This window comes from Mixophyes fleayi, chromosome 9 (genome assembly GCF_038048845.1).
Source record: "Mixophyes fleayi isolate aMixFle1 chromosome 9, aMixFle1.hap1, whole genome shotgun sequence".
NCBI lineage: Eukaryota > Metazoa > Chordata > Amphibia > Anura > Limnodynastidae > Mixophyes > Mixophyes fleayi.
In genome coordinates, this window is record NC_134410.1 from 20,730,369 (window position 1) to 20,750,784 (window position 20,416).

Consider the following 20,416-nt stretch of genomic DNA (forward strand, 5'->3'; position numbering starts at 1 on the left):
AAAAAAAGAAAGAAAAGAGAAAAAAAAAAGAAAAGAAAAAAAGAAAGAAAAAAAAGAAAGAAAAGAAAAACAAGCTAATACAGCTGGATTTGAGTGTTGAACATCCATGCGTATATACAGATGGAGCACGTTTTTGATAAACATTGTAGCGCTTGCACTTAACCACTTCACACTCCCCTTTATAATCAGGTTTGCTTAACGTTACAAATGAAGCACAGAAAATGGTGCCATAAAGAACATGCTATGTGGTTCAGGGGCCATCTAAAGACACCATTTCCTCTAAAGAAACGTACTCCGTCTGTATGTCTGGTGTGATGAACATTGCTCCACCAACGCCCCACTCACCTGTTGAGTTGCCCCCCTGTTTGGGTCAGTGTCTGCACGTGGGTAAGTATTGAAAGGCCGGCCTGTCTGCTGGGTTGATTTCGTCACAGCTTCTGTGGCAGGGTTACCTGGAGTACGGATATTCGGCCCCGAGAGTGGTCTTTTGTCTCTAGGTGACTTTGGGCTGCCCTGCCCTCCAGTGTATGATGATTTAGGCCTTCTCTCTTCTTTTTCCCTCCTCACCACCCTATCTGCTGGTTCACTGTAGTCTCCATCTGTCCCAGGGTGGTCCCTCTTCCCTTCCGTTCTGTCATGAGAGCGGACAGACCTGTTCTCCGATGGTTTAGGATAATCTGGGGGAGGTGGTCGGTGTTTACCGCTTGGCTCCTGTCCCCGTGGCTGCTGGGGAGCTGCTTTCTGCTCTTCCCTGAGCCTATCCCTAACGTACTCTGTCCTGTTCCTCTCCGACCCTCTTCCACCATCGTCGCGTATTTGCCGAGCACGACCATCCGTCACGCCATTTTCCAGATGGACACGCTGATCCCTAGGGTGGCAAGGAGGACTCTCTCTGCGCAAGGAATTAGAACGACAGACGGACATAGTCTCAAACTCATCCAGGAGCCAAGCTAGGGAACCATCTCGAGACATCTTGTTCCCACGCACAATAGTCTGAGGGAGTACAAAATATATACATGTCAGGTGCTTACTAAAAAAATATATATATTGCCAAGAGTCACTTGCCATCAGGAAGAGTAACAGGAAAAGGTGAGCTCACAGGGCTAGTGGGCAGGAACCCAACAGGAAAACATTTAAGAAATGAAGCAATGCGATATATCTGTAGCATCTATTTGGATCTGCACTAACATTTGTTTTGGATTTTAACTTCTTCGGTCACATTAGCAGCTAGATGTACTATGTGACAATGATGTGTTGCTTAAATCTGTCTTTTTAAGGATAACAGACAGTGAAGAGAATGCTAAACAAAACATGAATGCATTATGTCTTCTAGCCTTGCATCCGTGACCTGTCCAGTGCTCAGCCTGATCGCTTATATGTACAGTTTCGTAGGGCTCAATGAACTCTCTGAAGTGCCGGTTATGAAACAGAAACAGGATGTATCATGAGCACATGAAAAGATCCCGTGTGTACGGAACATTGCAATCTTCCTGCATCCACTATCTACCGCTCAGTCTCCCCTTCATGACACTGCACCTATCACATGCAGCCTTGTCCCTCACTAACATAATCACTGCAGAGGGAACGGTCTCCTATAAGATCCATACATTTATCTTTAAATACTATGGTTTGGTAGGATCATTCAGATTGGCAAAAGGTTACTCTATCCCACCTATCACTTAAAAACTGGGGACATAATAGAAAAAAACGAAAATGAATATATAATAGAATAAAGGGCTCACACCCTACTCATACACACCTTAAAAGGGTGTGGACAACTCCGTACTTAAATAATTGTGCCTCCAATATAACATAGAGAACCCCAGTTACCTGAAGCAAAGAGACAGCTAGCGCTGAATCCAGCTCACAATGAGCCAATTACATTTTTCTTTAGAGCTTTGTTGTAGATCTATGAACACAAAGGAGTCATCCAGCCCTGGCTCTCGGCTTTACGTATCAGGAGTGCCCTATCTGTTATACATGGGTGTTATTCTTTATTAAAAAAAAAGGGTTGCCCAAAGTGGGGCAGGGCCTAATTAAACTGAAGATCTGAATTCACAACCATTGGTCGTGTCCTTTAAACATTACAGACACTCAAAAACCTGGAATAGAAAGAGAGGAATCGGCAGAGCTCAGCTTGGTTATCAGCAAACTCTTAGATTAGTTTTACAAACCAATAATTACAGTCATCAGCACAATTCATCATTAACTCACTTTAGAAACAATTCATTGAAGTACATTTGAAAAATATGTTCCAGATTTTGGAATATGGGTGCTCATCATGGCAATATGGCCACTAGAGGCATGTCATTAATAATTATAAAAAACAGACAAATCATCTTATAATGCCATTGCCATCAACAGACAAGAAAAATGGCTGCCCCCGCAAATGTTTACAGTAAGTACGGACAGCTTACTTTAAAATTTTAAACTAAATACACCATTTGCTAATTCACTCTCTATATATATTTAGTCTTGAACACAGTCAGATCAGTGCATGTCATAGCTATACCCAACTGTAGACAAGTAATGATTGGGCCCAATACACAATACGAGGTGCCTTGTGCCCCAATGACGTCATTATTTCCTAAGGAATCGACAGACTGGATATTGGTTCAGTCCACAACATGACTGCCACCACTGTGTGTAAGTGATGTGTCTGCATTTTGTACTAAAAACATTATATTTGTGGGTAGCATACATATACAGGCCACATTGCTGATATATATATATATCCATGTACCCATCTGTATTTATAAACCCTGAACCCTGCTGCAGCTTTTAAGCCTTTACTCCTGATGACACTAAGAGGTTCTGTTTAAATCTATCACAGATGCTTTTATCTTACTATGCAGCACAATGAAAAGAGAGAACTGGGGAAAGTGCAGAGGCAGTTCTGGCTGTGACTGTGCCTATATTGATGGTTAAGTGTCGTTAATACATGTATATAAGAAAACATCATCTTTAGTTATGAAACTATTCCTGTTTAAGTAAACATTCCCATTTAAAACCATTACTATAATTCACAATGGAATCTGCCATGGTCTTTTCTTCTCCACCGTTTTAGAGGCCAAACGGCATCGTTCTTGTAGCAGCAAGTCAAGTAACTACCACACTGTAGGGTAACTTCTGGATTACGCCAGGGGTGTGGTGGAGGGGTTACACACCTTTTGTGGACCATGCCTGATGGTCGTGATACATCCTGGGTCCACCAGTGGCTTTGGTCTCTTGGCGGACTCTTCTATTAGGCTCTGCCATTGTCGTGGGAGTCCTGTGAACTTCTGCTCCTGCTCGTCGAACCCAGTGTGCACTCGATGCTCGAAATTAGAGGGGGCCGAGATCTCAACGCGTTTCTTTTTCTTAGTAAACATAGCAGCTAGCGGACCTGAGGAAGAAGCAAATAGAGGAATAGGAAAATAAGTCACCGTGCATAGTAAGTTGGAGATTACAGAGACAACATGGACACAGATAACATTTTAGAAGTCAACAGATATGTCATATGGATGGACAGGAGAAGCATCTGATCCATTCATAAGCTGCATTTACTATACACCTCTGTTCAAGCAGCTACTAAAGAGATACATGTGGGGAGGTACCCCTAACTAGTAATGTTTGCACAAAGGGTCTTAAAAAATGTTTTGCATTTTTTCCACTACTTTTTCTAAAGTTATTTTGCATTAAACAGATTTGTGCTCTGTGGGACTAAGGAAATTGGTCTTCAACAGTGTCCGGTTACCAGAGCTCATCCATTTCTACAATGAGAGTGCATTTCCACATCTATTAAATGCACTAATGAGGCACAATCATTTAGCAATGAACAAAAACAAGGGGAAGACTGAAGACCAGGATTTTATTTCTCAGCCAGAACATAACTTGGTCATGCACAGTAAACAGAGACAAGGCCGTTTCCATAACAACAGAACACTTGTTCACTCGAGCTCTACCCATAACCGATCCAGTGTCCAAGAACAATAGACATTTTAACTTCGATAACGTCAGCTACACATGAACAAAACTATAGTGATCATTATTAAAGCCGTTCCTGACCACTATTTTTTCTCCAGCAAATATTTTGTGTGCGTGATGTGCGTACAGCACATTTGGTCACAATATGATAAAGAAAAAGCCATAAAAAATTAAGACTAGAAACTCGCATGTTCCATGGCTCCAAATCAAAAGCTAAAAGATAAAAGAGAATGATTAAACAAAAATAGAGCTATTGAGGGGGAAGATAACATCTAAAATGAGCTTATCTCATGCTGCAACCCGACAGAGGTGAACTATAAAAATAATATTAAAAGTTCTGAGAACACAACAAGGTGACACGGTACACTTCACAGGCTAGGACAATATGGCTTTTTAGTTAACCCTTTAATCTTAAACATACAATTGCAGTCAGTCTGTTATTAACTTTTGCTCATTGAGCTACTGTCAGAACTTATGGCTGGAAGCGATTCAAGCCAGAAGGTGCCTGAAACATAACTTTGTACAGAGCGAAAACATATCCCTAGTGCTCACAGCCCCCATCCCTAGCGCTCACAGCCCCCCATCCCTAGTGCTCACAGCCCCCCATCCCTAGCGCTCACAGCCCCCCATCCCTAGCGCTCACAGCCCCCCATCCCTAGCGCTCCCCTAGCCCCCCATCCTTAGCGCTCCCCTAGCCCCCCATCCTTAGCGCTCCCCTAGCCCCCCATCCTTAGCGCTCCCCTAGCCCCCCATCCTTAGCGCTCCCCTAGCCCCCCATCCTTAGCGCTCCCCTAGCCCCCCATCCTTAGCAGAGCATCACGAGATAGCACTTCCTGGTAACATTGCTGCACAGGTCGCCCACTCACTGTCATGTGACCGATACACACGTGTGACACACTGGTTATTCCAGATTTGAAAGGCAATGCAGGCATACAAATCTATCAATCACACAAAGTCACACCCCATCTGCCTCCTGGCTGTGGCGTCTCACTAAGAGTACAGAACTCACTGCCAAAATAAATGGGACAAATAATGGCAAACACACAACTAATCAAGACGCGTACAGAGCTCCTGTTATCTGGAGCAGATGTAGTCCAGACTGACTGGTCCAATCAGAAACTCAGCTACTTCCCTCCAGACCCATTAAGTCAATATAGTTTAAGTATATATATCAAATACTTGAATCCAACAATGCCTCCTTACAAGGTGCTCGGCTGCCTGCCCAGGAATCAAAAGTACCTGAGCACTAGCCACTGCACCAAATCGCAGCCATCGGGACCTAGGAGCGCTAAGCATTCATAGGCCTGTATGACCCCACATGCAGAACTTCCTCTTGGCATCTTAATTACACTTACAGGGTCATTCAGGATCAATGGTTGCTCACAAAGTAGCTGGATCAAAGAGTCTCTGTGCAACATGTGACTGGCAAATATGGCATTACTGTGCAATACGTGGCTGGGAAGGACGTGGCTTGCAAGCAGTGGGGCATTTCTCTGCAATACGTGGCTTGCAAGCAGTAGGGCATTTCTCTGCAATACGTGGCTTGCAAGCAGTGGGGCATTTCTCTGCAATACGTGGCATGCAAGCAGTGGGGCATTTCTCTGCAATACGTGGCTTGCAAGCGGTGGGGCATTTCTCTGCAATACGTGGCTTGCAAGCAGTGGGGCATTTCTCTGCAATACGTGGCTTGCAAGCAGTGGGGCATTTCTCTGCAATACGTGGCATGCAAGCAGTGGGGCATTTCTCTGCAATTCGTGGCATGCAAGCAGTGGGGCATTTCTCTGCAATTCGTGGTTTGCAATCAGTGGGGCATTTCTCTGCAATTCGTGGTTTGCAATCAGTGGGGCATTTCTCTGCAATACGTGGCTTACAATCAGTGGGGCATTTCTCTGCAATATGTGGTTTCCAACGAGTGACAAAACTGCAATATGTGGCTGGAATGAATTTCTGTGCAATATGTTTGTTTGGGGACTATGGCCTATTTGCTGTGTAAGAGAATGGTAGTCATTGTTAGGTATGATCTGTTACATTATGCTGTCCCATGCATGTATGCTTCCTTTGAAAGAATATTTTTATTAAAAAACCATCACATGCAAGCTTTAATAGGATTCGTTTCAGGGATTCAGCTAAATCCATTTTAGAGGGACAAAAATAAAAAAATTGTGGTTCAGTATGTGCTTAATATATTAAGATGACTGCAAACATTCACTTTTTATAACTTAAGACATGCAATACTTAATTACTGTGGTTTACACAATGGATACATTCTGTTATACTAACAGATTGTTGTTTATTTGTACAGCGACACCATATTATGCAACACTTTCCAGAGAATACTGAAACATTGACATCAGTGCCCGTCACATTGGTGCTTATAGTCTAAACCGCGTATACCACATACACACCCTGAAATACTAGGGACCATTCTTATCAGAGGCCAACTAACCTAGCAGGATGTTTTGGGGGAAATCGGAGCACCCCGAGAAGACTCACGCAAACACGGGGAGAAAATACAAACTACACACAGATTGGGCCCTGGCCGGAATATAAACAATATCCCCAGCACTGCGAGGCAGCGATGCTGACCACTGTGCTACCTACACTAGAGAAAGTGTTTGAATTGTGTCCGACAGCTCATTTCAGAAGGAAGTGAAAGTGCTCATCATTGAAAAACCGGATATCTGCTGAGACATTAACCTAATTGAGCTATGGTAGGGCTTGTATGTCACTCAGAACTCCACCCTGACGTAGAACTATAATGTAAGGCTGGGTACACACTACAAAAAAATTCTCCCAATGGGACATATTTAACGATTTTACTAACAAAAAAAAAAAAAAAAAAAAAGTCCGGATCAGCAAGCGGATACATGTGTACACACTATACACGTTTTACACAATTTACCGTCAGGTCTGTGCTCTTCATCTGTCATAACCATCTGCTGAAGAGATTGTGACTCTGTAAGCTCGATGGAGATCTATAGATACTGCTGGTCCTGAGGACGCACACACTGCAGAATAGGAACATTGTTCCATCACTGAACGTCAATTTTAGTTTTAAAAATTAAATGAAACAATACGATGTGCTTTGGAACGATAACCACTCATTGCTGCAGTGTACACACTAATCCGATATCGGGACGAACGGTCGTTTATTGTTTGACTGGCCCGACAATCGGCTGAAAACACTGTAGTGTGTACCCAGCCTAACACCATATCCCCCATCTAGCAGAACCATAAAGATTTAATATCCATAAACGCCCCCCCCAAAGGAACCAGGAATATACAAAATGCAGTAAAGAAATACAGTCTACACTCCAGGAGTTGAGGGCAGATATCAGATTAGTGGCTTACCTCCAATATACCACTGCTCAGGCAAATTAACCACAATTAAATAGGAATCTCCTAAACAGTGACTTATTACTGGCCCAGACGACTTGAAGAAAACTTGTCACTACAATGACCATGGCTAGTTCCGGTAACGATCACTGAGCAATCAGTTTCTACAGTGTGACTTGATATGAGCAAACCAGTCTTTGCAGGGTTAATTGGACAGCTCTGATGCCAGAGGGGAAGAAAATGGAGCAATAACTCTCACATTCCCCTTCCATGGCCCAGCAGCCCCAATAGGTCTCTTCTCCTAATTAGTAACTGATTAACGGGAAGCGAGAGCAGTCATGCAGAACCCAGCAGTACATGTTTGCAGCAAGCCCAATGTCTTGTCCTGAACAGAAGGACTCACGTACACGGATGTTTCTCAAGCTCCCATGGTCCATTACATTGAGGTGCATTGAACACCATAGAAAATGGTTTGGATGCGCCTCAGAATAGAGAACACTGATCCCAAAAGAAAACAGGGTTTGTACTCCAAATATGATGATGGGAAACTTTTCATAGACAAGATCAAACTAAATGGGAGGAAGAACATAAAGCAATAAACATCAATAACATGTTTTCCATTATATTGCAAAGTTCAATGACCACTTATTTCCTGGTATTCTTATGTGAAAAAAAATGTTATTCATATCCGCAAGAGCTGTAAATATCAATCTGCCACACAGTGAATTATTTCACTTATTTAACTGCATAATGTATGTGCTCACTATATCCACTTTACAATATAAGGTTGATCAAAACACGCAGCGCAATCAGCCAATGAGAACATGCCAATTCGGTCAGCTGATCAGTAGAATGAACATGCCCATAAACAATCCAATCTATTATAATTGGATATTTTTTTCCTGAGTCAAACTCTTTGGCAGTCTATATTGTGCTGTGTTTGGGAGGAGAAATCTACTGAAACACACAGCAGGAGTCTATGAGCCTAGAATGGCCGATAACTGCAGACGACATCTTGCACACAGACCACCACATATAAAGACAATACATTATAGTGGGGACATGGCCCCACATTACATCTACTGCAGTTGAACAATCAGTCTGTATTACATTTACTGTCTGCTGCAGTCGTGTTGGTTTCCATAGGTAGCACGCTGGCACAGTGGTTAGCATTGCTGCCTCACAGCACTGGGGTCACGAGTTCAATTCCAGCCTGGGCCCTATCTGTGTGGAGTCTATGTTCTAACCATGTTTGCATGGGTTTCCACACTCCAAAGACAGAGGTATATTTACTAAACTGCGGGTTTGAAAAAGTGGAGATGTTGCCTATACCAACCAATCAGATTCTAGTTATTTTGTAGAATGCACTAAAATAATGCTAACTAGAATCTCATTGGTTGCTATAGGCAACATTTCTACATTTTCAAACCCGCAGTTTAGTAAATATACCACATAGTGCTGTCTTCTGTCAAAATTATGCCATGGGAGGTAGGGAATATAGATTGCATGCTCCACTGGGGCAGGAACTGATGTGAATGATTAAAGCACTCCTTAATATGTAGGCTTTATCTAAAAGATTGTTAATAAATAAAATATATTCATTTTCTAGCAATTTAAAAAGTAAACCATAACTCAGATCCCTCCTGATGGATTGTGATCTATTTATACAGTGTGACATGGAAGATTTAGGCTAAATGTTGCTTACAAAACACAGTGGCATAATAATCTCAGTCTCAAGAAACAGTCACTGCTGACCTTGTTCTTAAGAGCTTACAATCTGTTTGTTTAATAGGAGACCCAGTTCCAAACTACAGAAAGTTAACGGTCCTCATGGAATGATGGGAATGCTGCTAGAACATCCCTTTCACACAGACCTTGTGTTCACCCTTCTCCCCACCAAAAACACAAGTTTAAAGATTGAATTCATTTGTGAACGAAAACAAAATAACTACGCCAAGAAAATAGAAAGTGTTTCAATACAAGGGTCTGATCTTTACACACACAGACCACTACTCGCTTCCTTCCTCCGAGCCAGAAGCAAAACAACTAGAGCAGAGAACTCAGCAGGATACAGAGAGGAATTCAAATACTGCGGAGTCCTACGGCTCCTAAGAGGTAGCTCTGTACTCATGTTCTGTATTACACCAACACGGCACTATCAATTATACTGCAGAGTACTACAGGACAAGTCATGCTGTACTCCAGTATGTATCACCCTGTATCCATCATTAATACTGCAGAGTACTACAGGACAAGTCATGCTGTACTCCAGTATGTATCACCCTGTATCCATCATTAATACTGCAGAGTACTACAGGACAGGTCATGCTGTACTCCAGTATCTATCACTCTGTACCCATCATTAATACTGCAGAGTACTATAGGACAAGTCATGCTGTACTCCAGTATGTATCACTCTGTATCTATCAATTATACTGCAGAGTACTACAGGACAAGTCATGCTGTACTCCAGTATCTATCACCCTGTATCCATCATTAATACTGCAGAGTACTACAGGACAGGTCATGCTGTACTCCAGTATCTATCACTCTGTACCCATCATTAATACTGCAGAGTACTACAGGACAAGTCATGCTGTACTCCAGTATGTATCACCATGTATCCATCATTAATACTGCAGAGTACTACAGGACAAGTCATGCTGTACTCCAGTATGTATCACCATGTATCCATCATTAATACTGCAGAGTACTACAGGACAAGTCATGCTGTACTCCAATATCTATTACCCTGTACCCATCATTAATACTGCAGAGTACTACAGGACAAGTCATGCTGTACTCCAGTATTCATCACCCTGTATCCATCATTAATACTGCAGAGTATTATGTATCACCCTGTATCCATCATTAATACTGCAGAGTACTACAGGACAAGTCATGCTGTACTCCAGTATTCATCACCCTGTATCCATCATTAATACTGCAGAGTATTATGTATCACCCTGTATCCATCATTAATACTGGAGAGTACTATAGGACAAGTCATGCTGTACTCCAGTATGTATCACCCTGTATCCATCATTAATACTGCAGAGTACTACAGGACAGGTCATGCTGTACTCCAGTATTCATCACCCTGTATCCATCATTAATACTGCAGAGTACTACAGGACAAGTCATGCTGTACTCCAGTATGTATCACCCTGTATCCATCATTAATACTGCAGTCCTGCAGCTCTGTACTCATGTCCTATATTTCACCAATACTGCTCAGATCTACAGGACAGCAAACACTGCAGTGTTAGTAATGGACACAGTGTGATAGTGGAGTGCAGTGTACAACAGCAGAGGCAACGCTGTATTCAGTATATATCACCTTGTGTTCATTACTAATACTGCAGGGGATGTAGAGCTGTATTCCAGTATTTATTGTTCTGTGTCCATTACTAATACTCCAGAGTACTACATGGCAAGTCATGCTGTACTCTAGTATCTGTCACCAGGTATCAATCATTCATATTGCAGAGTACTACAGGACAAGCAACGCTGTACTCCAGTATCTATCACCATGTATCCATCATTAATACTACAGATCAGGAAGAGCTTTATCCCCAGTATTATCCTTTGTTCATCATTAATACTGCAGAGTACTACAGAGGAGGTAGAGTTGTACTCCAGTATCTATCATTCTGCATGGTTACTTACAGAGGTCACCAGTGCTGCTGGATGAATCACTGGCCTGGTCTTGTATACTGATAACAGGAACACAGTGCCTGGGAACATGCTGAAGCCATCACTTTACAACATTACATTACAAGCATCCCACAAAGGAGACACAATGACACGTTACAATAGGGTTATAATATGGCAGAGTGCTGTCACCCCAGATGACAGGCTGTGCTCTCCCCTGCAGGTGGGTCTGATCTAACACTGGGTGAGGCACAGTGACCCATCCTAGGGCCTGAGCTACACACACCCCAACAGCAGGACACTCACCCTTAGCATCGCTTTGAGCTCCGGACACCATAGAGACCCAGGAGGAGAACGCACTGGCTGCAGGAAGAGAATTTCTGGGGCTGTTAGATGGAAAGTTTCAGGCCCTCTCACTGTCCCAGCCAGTTTCATGACGTGTAAGATCTCCTCCTCCCCAGCACAGTGGAGGGTGGTGGAGGAGGGGTAGAGGGATACTAGCAGAGGGCTGGATTACAATACAAGACAGAAGCCAGCAGTGAAATAAATGTTCATCAGTTCATTATTGCAATCTAAGAATACAAGGTGTGACAAAGAATCTGCAAACAGAGAAGTTTTCCTTAGGTCACAGAAAACAGCCATTTAATTTAAAGTCCTCCAATCAGCCAAAAAGGCAACTGCAGCGTTCATACCGGTATTCACAGCACTCTAATGTTATTTTCGCACTTTTCTGGACACTTTCTATAGGTGTCAGTCATTTGTCATTTTTCAAGGCTGCTGAAAATGACAAGCTGCCCCCTTAAACTATCCAACTGGACCCCAAATTCCAGCCCTGTGTACACCACCAGGACAGGACAATCTATCATGCTGAACAGATATAAATTAGTGGATTAGGAATGTATCTGCTGAAATTACTTCTTTATTAATGGACATGTGAACCACTAGGAATATCCTGATTCACAAGCTGTTTTATTTCCACTTATTTTAATTGCTGTAAGTATAGTTCAACACAGACAGCCGCAAGGTTCAGCATGAAAACAGCTCTACACATGTGAAACTAAAGTCATCTGCACATAAACAGTATATTCCTACAAAACATGATCCAACCAGTGTCACACACACATCATGCTAGAAATACAGGCAGGGTGAGTTTTGGATGGCACAAGGGAAACGCAGCAGGGGGGTGGGGTAGAGAGTCCTGTTGCACACATGTCAATGTATATCTGCTTTCATTGCCTGCTCGCATAAAGGATTAAAGAGAATTACAAACAGCCGGATCTAGAGCACTGTGACCCTGCTCATCTGACTTGTCTTGTAAACAAACAACTCCCAACCATCCTGTAGGAAAGCATAGTGCATAGTTGCTAACGGTCCCTAATTTCCAGGGACAAGCCCAGATTTTAAAGATACATCTCTGCAAATATCTCTAAGTTTTGTTTTGGTTTTTTAAGTATTGACCAATTTCACAATAAAATCCCCCCTATTCTGCCTGTTATATGCAATTCTTATTCTCTGGGCTTTAGAAGTTAATATTTATTGCAAAGGAGTATTTAAAATGCAAAAGGTTTGCTATTTATTTCCATAAACATAATATGACGAATACCATAGTAGTGCTATAATGTCCGCCCAGACTGTATCGAGCGTAACCTGTTCGAGGCACTAGCTCAGCAGCAAAGGGGCATATTTAACAAATCACGGTAGTGCACTATTGTGCACTTACCGTGGAATTAAAGTCCCGATGTGCCCTCCGCAAATTTATTAAAGGTGCATCGCAGCAGATATCATGGATATCCGCTGCTTTGCATTCCTGATCGTTTTTGCGAGCAGTCACCATTCAACAGAATGGTGACTGCTCCTGGCCGCAATCTAACAAGTCCCGAAATTATTTTTTTTCGGGAACTTGTCTTGATAATGTACGAAGCTGGCGTACATCATCCGAATTAAAGACATCCACTGCTGTCAGCTCTGCTACGAAGAGCAGAGCTGGACAGCGCATGTGTGGAGGGATCACATGATCCCTCCCTGTCACTCAGCGCGCTCTCTCTGCAATAGTTGCAGAGACAGAGTGGGGACTTTGTGCGCATGTGCACTGCACATGCGCAATTGAAGGAAGAAGAGGAACGAAGAGGAGATCCCGAGACAGCGCATTCGAAGAGAGGGGCAAGTGTGATTTTTTTCTATCACAGAAACAGCAGTTTTTCGGAACTGCTGTTTCTGTGTTCCCTTTTTAATAAATGTGAGAAATAGTTCAATCCTTATCCTTGCGATAAGGATTGATAACTATTTCTCACTTTTGCCGATTAATGATAAATGTGCCCCAAAGTGTTTTAAAATGTCAAAAGCCATGGCTAATGTTACTTATACAGTTCATACATTACACATGATAAAGTCAAGCAACACATAACAAGTGCCTGGTATTTGCATGTTCTATACACAATTAAAAAATTATATATATATATATATATATATATATATATATATATATATATATATAATATCTCAATGGAGTGTAGGTTTCCTTCAAATAGGCATTTATTTATCAACAGCTTTAGGGCCATCCACCCCTATGTTCCTCCACTTCGCTCCTCAATCTAGGACTCTGACCCTGTGTAACAGCCCCACTGATTCTAATGGGCACAGGCTCATGTTTTAGGAAGAGGTTATCTTCCTCATACCTCCTTAGTGCTAGGTTTATTGATCTTTCTATACTGTAGCGCCTTGTCTATATTGTCATTCTTCTGTTTGTGCCATGTCTTACTTTATACGCTTTATTTGGTGCTACATATCCCATGTGGAGACTTATAAAGGATAATAAAAATAAATAATAATATTATTATTATTATTATTATTATTATTATTATTATTATTATTGTTATTATTATTAATAACAAAATAGCACTTACATATTATGCAGCACAAGGGACTAGGATCTTAAATAAAACATCCATTGCTTGCCTTTACCAAGCAGTAATAACATTTTAAAATGTTTCACACTGGGTCATAAGATGTGTTTTTTGTTTGTACCAATATTTTTTCTCACTTTTATTATTTACTTGTTTGACTGTTTATCTAAGCAATGTGGATTGTTCAATATAATTGATCTGCTGTTTGTACTCTGCAATCGCTGCTATGTTTGTAATATGCTCTTCTAAAAAAATTCAATATAAAGTTTATGAGATAAAAAAAAAAATGTTTCACAGACATGAGTATCTTTGTCTCACTTATCGGGAAAAGTTACTTCTCAATATATATTTTGTAACTGTTTATCATCACCATTTATTTATATAGCGCCGATAATTCCGCAGCGCTGTATAGAGAACTCATTCACATCAGTCCCAGCCCTATTGGAGCTTACAGTCTAAATTCCCTAACAGACACACACACACACACAAACATTCCCCTTTTGAACTATGTTTAGGAGAAAGCAATAAGACAAATCTACCCTCTAATAGCGCCTGGCTACCTACCCCAGTAACAATGGATACCAGTCATGTCACACACCAGCCCAAGATCTAACAAAAGACTGTTGAGAGCTCCACAAACAGTCTGGAGGTTTGGAGATGAGAAGCAGAAGATATTTTTGTGACCAAGAGGTCAAAAGCCTTGACCTCTTTCTCTAATGACTGCACAGACTCTTGGAGAAACACAGGCAGACTCATGACCATGAAAATGGTGACCGCTCTGGCCAAGAGGTGTCTTTTATCATTATCCTTCAGTGATATTCCCGTTACATTGTTACCACAACTAGTACTAACCGTACAGACCATACACATACAAAATCTTAGGGGATTTCCAAGCTGTGGATTGTAGCAAAGTGATCAGAATACATTGGCATTTCATACGCTAGTTTATATAGGCCATTGAGTCCCAAAAGCATTTTATTTGGATTGCCTTGCAGTAAGCTTACAGGGCTACAGGGAGAGATGATGGAACTTGGGCAATGAGAGGCAGCTGCCAACATTTGCACATGGTAACAGAGTATGCTCTGTGCAGATAGATTAGACACAAGGCGTACTGCATGTGTCAATGTACGGCGCTTAGGGTGAAGGGGTTACTGACAAGGGGGATGGGGCAGTTATGTATGGAATGTAAAAGGAGACACAGAGACCATCTCCAAGGCAGCCCCCCCACCTGATTAACCAGACACATGCCTGAGGTCTAGCAGTTACAAGACAGCATTATTAAAGCAACATGACCCTTACAAATGACTATTCAGGTTAATGCCCCACTGATGCCAAAGTTCTTCCTCATCTTCTTGCAAGTCCCTTTTGTCTTCCGTCTAATAATAACCATGTGCGACATGAAAGGGTAATGTCCTTCCTGGAAAGTCCTTTTGTGACACAGTTCCACAAAGCACTAACGTTGTATCTTTCAGTTTAAACTGACGTCTGCGACATAATAGACACACACAAAGACACAGTTAGTGTGTGCCAGGCTTGCACGTGGCACTGCCATTTCCAAGAAGTAGCTTCCACTTGTCATCCAGGGCAGCTGCAATGGTCACGGACAGCAGCTCAGTGACCATTTGCTTGGGGAAGGGGGATTGTTGATTATTTTGAAATAGTAATGAACGTTATGCTGTTATAATCATAGGACTTGTTATAGGAGGTAGTAGGAGAGATTGGTGTGAATTATCAGCTCTCAGGAATGAAGCCTGGAGAGTGTCCAATATATACCAACCACCCCCACACAGCGTCTTCTGCCTGGAACACACAGCTGTGGGATGAGGAAGGAGAAAGTGTGTCTGTAGCATAAACTTGCGATATTTCATTTAATCTGTCCCTGGCAGGCAAAGTATCTTTCAGTCGGATACCAATGAATGTTACAAAGGCATTATAAAGATTTACACATGATCAATTATTTTCGGCACATTAAATTACATAACATTGTAAGCTTGCGAGCAGGGCCTTCTCCCCTTTTTGTTTATTAGTTTACTGTGTTTGTCCCCAATTGTAAAGCGCTACGGAATAGGTTGGCGCTATATAAATAAATGATGATGGGCTCTACTTTGTGCTGCGTCTATATGTAAATTAGATTCAGGTAACTCCAACACACACATGATACAGATTATCTGGGCTGCAGAAACAGCAGCAGTATAAATCTTCATATCAATAAGACGAGAGTAGAAGTAGACAATCTCTGGCAGACAGAGTCTGACAATGCACGATGGGACTTGTAGTTCTACAGCAGCTGGCGATCCACAGGTTGCCTAAGCTCACAATAGAAACCTTTCTGTACATTTCCCATTCCCTCCCACATGGAGCAATCACTGTGATAGCTGTAACTCAGGTAATGACAGGTGTGGATGAGGATACACTTGCTCCTCCAGCAAGTCACAGCTCGTACCTTGAACTGAACATATTAGGGAAAGTGGAAGGCTGTGTGTCTAAAGCTGCACCTGTCTCAGCCTGTCACTCAAAAAACACTACAACAAACTGAGCTGCAACTTCCCTGTCTCATCTGTTGCACGAATTGTACATATGAAAAGGGGGTAGCTAGCCCTACTCACGATAGGTGTTAGGTACCTTCTTGTGCAGAGCAGGCAAACTATTATGTAACACCTTTCCTGAATGGGATCTAAATCCATGTAGCGGGTAATACGCGTACAAGCTTCTGGCTTATAATGCAGTTTAAGAAAGTTGCCAAGAATTTTTGTCTGTGTCTTATTTGCAGAACCACGCCCTGGGCCAATTTTCAGGACTCTGACACACTTTAGTCCCAGCAACGAATGTCCCTTTATCCCTTATTTGTCTGAGGCCACTGTCTTAATGCCAGGGTAGAAATCACTATTATAAGCAACAGGAACTGTTCTAACGCCACAGTGTAACCAAGACAGAGGTACCGAGGACATGGTAGTCACTAGACTAGCCCAGCAAGACGTGCAGCAGAATGTAATGTGGGTGGGGAGAGGGAGGAAAGTGTATCAGTAATAGTTGGGAGCTGAGGGTGTTTACCAAACGACCACATTTGACAGCAGCTAAAGCCAGTCACAAATGCATCAATGTCACCATATAACAAGATCTGCTATTTAAAAACAAACTATTATTTGTATGGTTGACAAAACTATTAAACATAATCAAATCTATATAGCAAACCTCTCACATATCCTAAACCATAACAACCAAACACTTCTTTTCATTGTCTAACTTTTAATAGAAAAAGAACAACTGATGATTAGTTTGAGTGATTTACATCAATTTGAATACCACTACAAATGATGTGTAAAATAGACCATATATCAGAGACATAAAAGCAAGCATTCCAGGTTTGTCATGTACACGTAGCACAATACTATAATATATATGTAGATATATCTTCCTGCTTACATACCACACATGTTTATAGACTACTGTTAGTGCCAAAACACTACAGCATTACTTTTAACCTCTTCGGGAGAGAATAATAAGTTTGTTTGCCCAGAGAACATTAAACATGCCCTAGTAACTCAGGACTGCTGCATTCAAATCTGTTCTTAACAAAATGAAATGCACAAAGGGCAACCCAAAATGGGCAATCCACATCTGCCTTATAAGTCATCCAAAATGTATTGAAATGTGTTTTCCCCCTCATAAAACTAATCAGGGCTCCTCTACACAATAACACTAAGTACAACCACCCTTCCTTGCAACAAGAGACATTCTTCACAAACCGCTGTCATTCAGACACCACACTTGACATTGTATGGGGCACAAAGCCCCCTTATAGACACAAATCACACCCCACACAGCATAAGCATCAACGCCTTTAAACAAAAACACAGGAACACTTTTCCTTCTGAAGCTGGGTACACACTACACGGTTTTCGTCCAATAATCGGCTAAATCAGCCGACATACGACCACTCGTTCAAAAGTTGGGTCAGTGTGTGCAGTGACACAATGGTCGAAAGTCTGCCCAAATGGACGATTGTCGCCTCATTTGGTTGGTCGTACCGTTCAATATTTTCGTTGCAATCTCATTTCCGCTGTGTAGTGTGTATAAACTTCCGACCGATCCACAACAGTGACTACGAAATTACAGTCATTGCTCACGACAACATGGCTGTAAAAAGTCGCTAAAGGGACGTCCGCTCTTCCCTGTATCGTCTAAAACAAGGCTAGTGTGTATGCAGTCCATGGACCGAGCGATCGGTACATCGATCGCATGTAAAATCGCTCGGCATTAAAAAGTTGGTGAGAAAATGCTGTAGTGTGTACCCAGCTTGAGTCAACACAAAGTAATATCTAGACGAGATTTTAGGGAGTTACAATCCTCATCTTGACATATATACTAAATATGGTCATAATTAATTCAATAAAGCATATAAGAAGAAAAGCATTGTGACAATGACATCCAACATATAAAATAAGCACTATGACTACAGCAAGATGCAATATTTAAAAATTGGGTAATTTCTAGTGGCAAAGTTCTTAGGTGAAGAAAATAAACTTTATTATTGAAGTTAGGAATAGTCTATAGCAGTGTTGGCTAACCTGTGACACTCCAGGTGTTTGTGAAACTACAAGTCCCAGCATGCTTTGCCAGTATATATAGCAGCTTATTGCTGGAAGGGCATGCTGGGACTTGTAGTTTCACAACACCTGGAGTGTCACAGGTTAGCCAACACTGGTCTATAGTTATGCAGCACAGTCACTATGCCCCTGTGTCACCCAACAGCCCCTCTGCAGTGACAGCAGGAGTCTCTCATGAACATGCTGTAAAGTTATGCTGCATGGGGTGTGATTGCTGGGCACACACCCCTACACCCGCTCCGGGTAACCCTTCAGGACATACAAGGTACTGCATGCTGAGCAGGGCACTGGTCCCCCAGTACTTCAGTGACCCCCCCCCCCCCAGGGCACTCACCTGTCCCCAGTCGGGTACCTGCAGCCCAGGCTCTCCTCTCCTCACTGTCCTACAGCCCCGGGCGCCATGTTGTCCTAGGAGCTTTAACATCCGGGGACTCTGGACTCCCACGGCGCCTGCTGCTGCCCGGCAACACCGTACGCTGCGAAGTGGGCCCGCCCACCGGGCCACAGGAGGCGCGCTCATTGGTCAGACCGGCTGTCACTGTGGACGGGCAGCGCAGGCCAATGGACGAAGCAGGAAGCCGTCAGTCAGGAGAATCGCGCCATCTGATTGGCCGAGAGAGCGTTTGTAACACGCACTATTGTTTTCCCGACTTAAAGATGGAGTGACACGTTTTCCTGCCAGGGGGATTCTTGTCCCAGGAGCTGGCACTTCTCCTAAGGGAGAGGAGAGCACATAGACCTTACATGTAGAGCTGAGGTTCTGCACAAGACTGAGACCCCTAGCAGGGACAAAATCCCAATTTTCAAAGGGGGGATTCACCTTGAACTTCCACCAGTATCTCCTATGTATAAGCATGCTCTGCACATTCCCCCACACACAATTTATGTCATGAAATCTGTATTCAATTTCTGCTTCATATCAGTTTTCACCACTTTGTTAATAACCAATCTTGTTTAATTACTGTGTTTGTTCCTAATTGGAAAGCACTGCTGGCACTATATAAATAAATCCCAAATAATAATACACTTCCTGGCAATGATAAGCTGCTGCAAGTGCTTTTACAGTGCTGGAAATGGCCATGCAACAGCTTTTATTCAGATTTTAAATAAGATTTCTGCTCTAGAGAACCTGAGCACCTCTTATACACTCTGCACAGGAATAAATGGTGAAGTGCATTAATGAGCCCTTATTGTGCTATTCCATTGTTTGGTATTCTGGCCCACTTTTTCTTTTTTAATTCTTTCACCGCTCTGAAAACTTGAAATTATTTTTCACAGTGTGATTCCTGTTACCTGCTGGGGTAAGACCAGCGTTAAATTAGTGCACAGTGTATAACTTGCATTGGATGGCGTAAAAGTCTATACTTCTTGTGTATAAGTGAATGTTTTGCATTTGCACTATGGTAAAAATAATATCTGTAATACAACTAGATGTAAAAAAGTAAATAAACATGTTTAGTAAAACAAATACTGTGCACATCTGGCCAAATGTCCATTATGCAGTACGGTGGCACATTGGTCGGCATTGCTGTCTTACAGCGCTGTGGTCATGGGTTAGGTTCCGACCAGGGCCCTGTTTGTGTGGAGTTTGTATGTTTTCCCCATGTTTGTGAGGATTTTTCCCAGATGCTCTGCTTCACACTCCAGATACATACTGGTAGAATAATTGGCTGCTGACAAAATTAACCCTAGAATATGTATGGGTGCTGTAGGGAATATGGACTGTATCCCCAATCCTGTACTGTAGGATTAAATATCCCCTTTGCAGAGTTGCATAATAAATAACTATTAATATACAGCCCAATTTCCAGCAAATACATAACATATCCAACCCATACATTCTCAAACCTTTCTTTAAGATTTATAGGGTGGTATTCAATTGTTAGCGAGATCGCTGAAATACTCGCGCTCCAAAAATATTACCGTTAATATGGTAATATCTCGCTGAAT

General features: G+C 42.2%; 1 protein-coding gene across 3 annotated transcripts in view; it reads right to left on the bottom strand.

Moving 5' to 3' along the window:
- The window catches only part of PAK4 (p21 (RAC1) activated kinase 4), a 32,896-nt gene extending 13,949 nt beyond the window's left edge, over positions 1-18,947 (bottom strand). The window contains exons 1-3 of one of the 3 annotated variants that reach the window (XM_075186808.1): positions 18,801-18,947; positions 3,168-3,385; positions 346-993 (exon numbers count right to left, since the gene is read on the bottom strand). In XM_075186808.1, the coding sequence (XP_075042909.1) occupies positions 346-993; positions 3,168-3,371 (852 nt within the window). In that variant the 5' untranslated portion in view covers positions 3,372-3,385; positions 18,801-18,947. Of the gene's footprint in view, positions 1-345; positions 994-3,167; positions 3,386-6,868; positions 6,958-11,262; positions 11,398-18,800 lie in introns of those variants that run through there. The other 2 variants (XM_075186807.1, XM_075186805.1) reach the window with 2 other exon arrangements.
- Between the last annotated feature and the right edge of the window lie 1,469 nt (positions 18,948-20,416).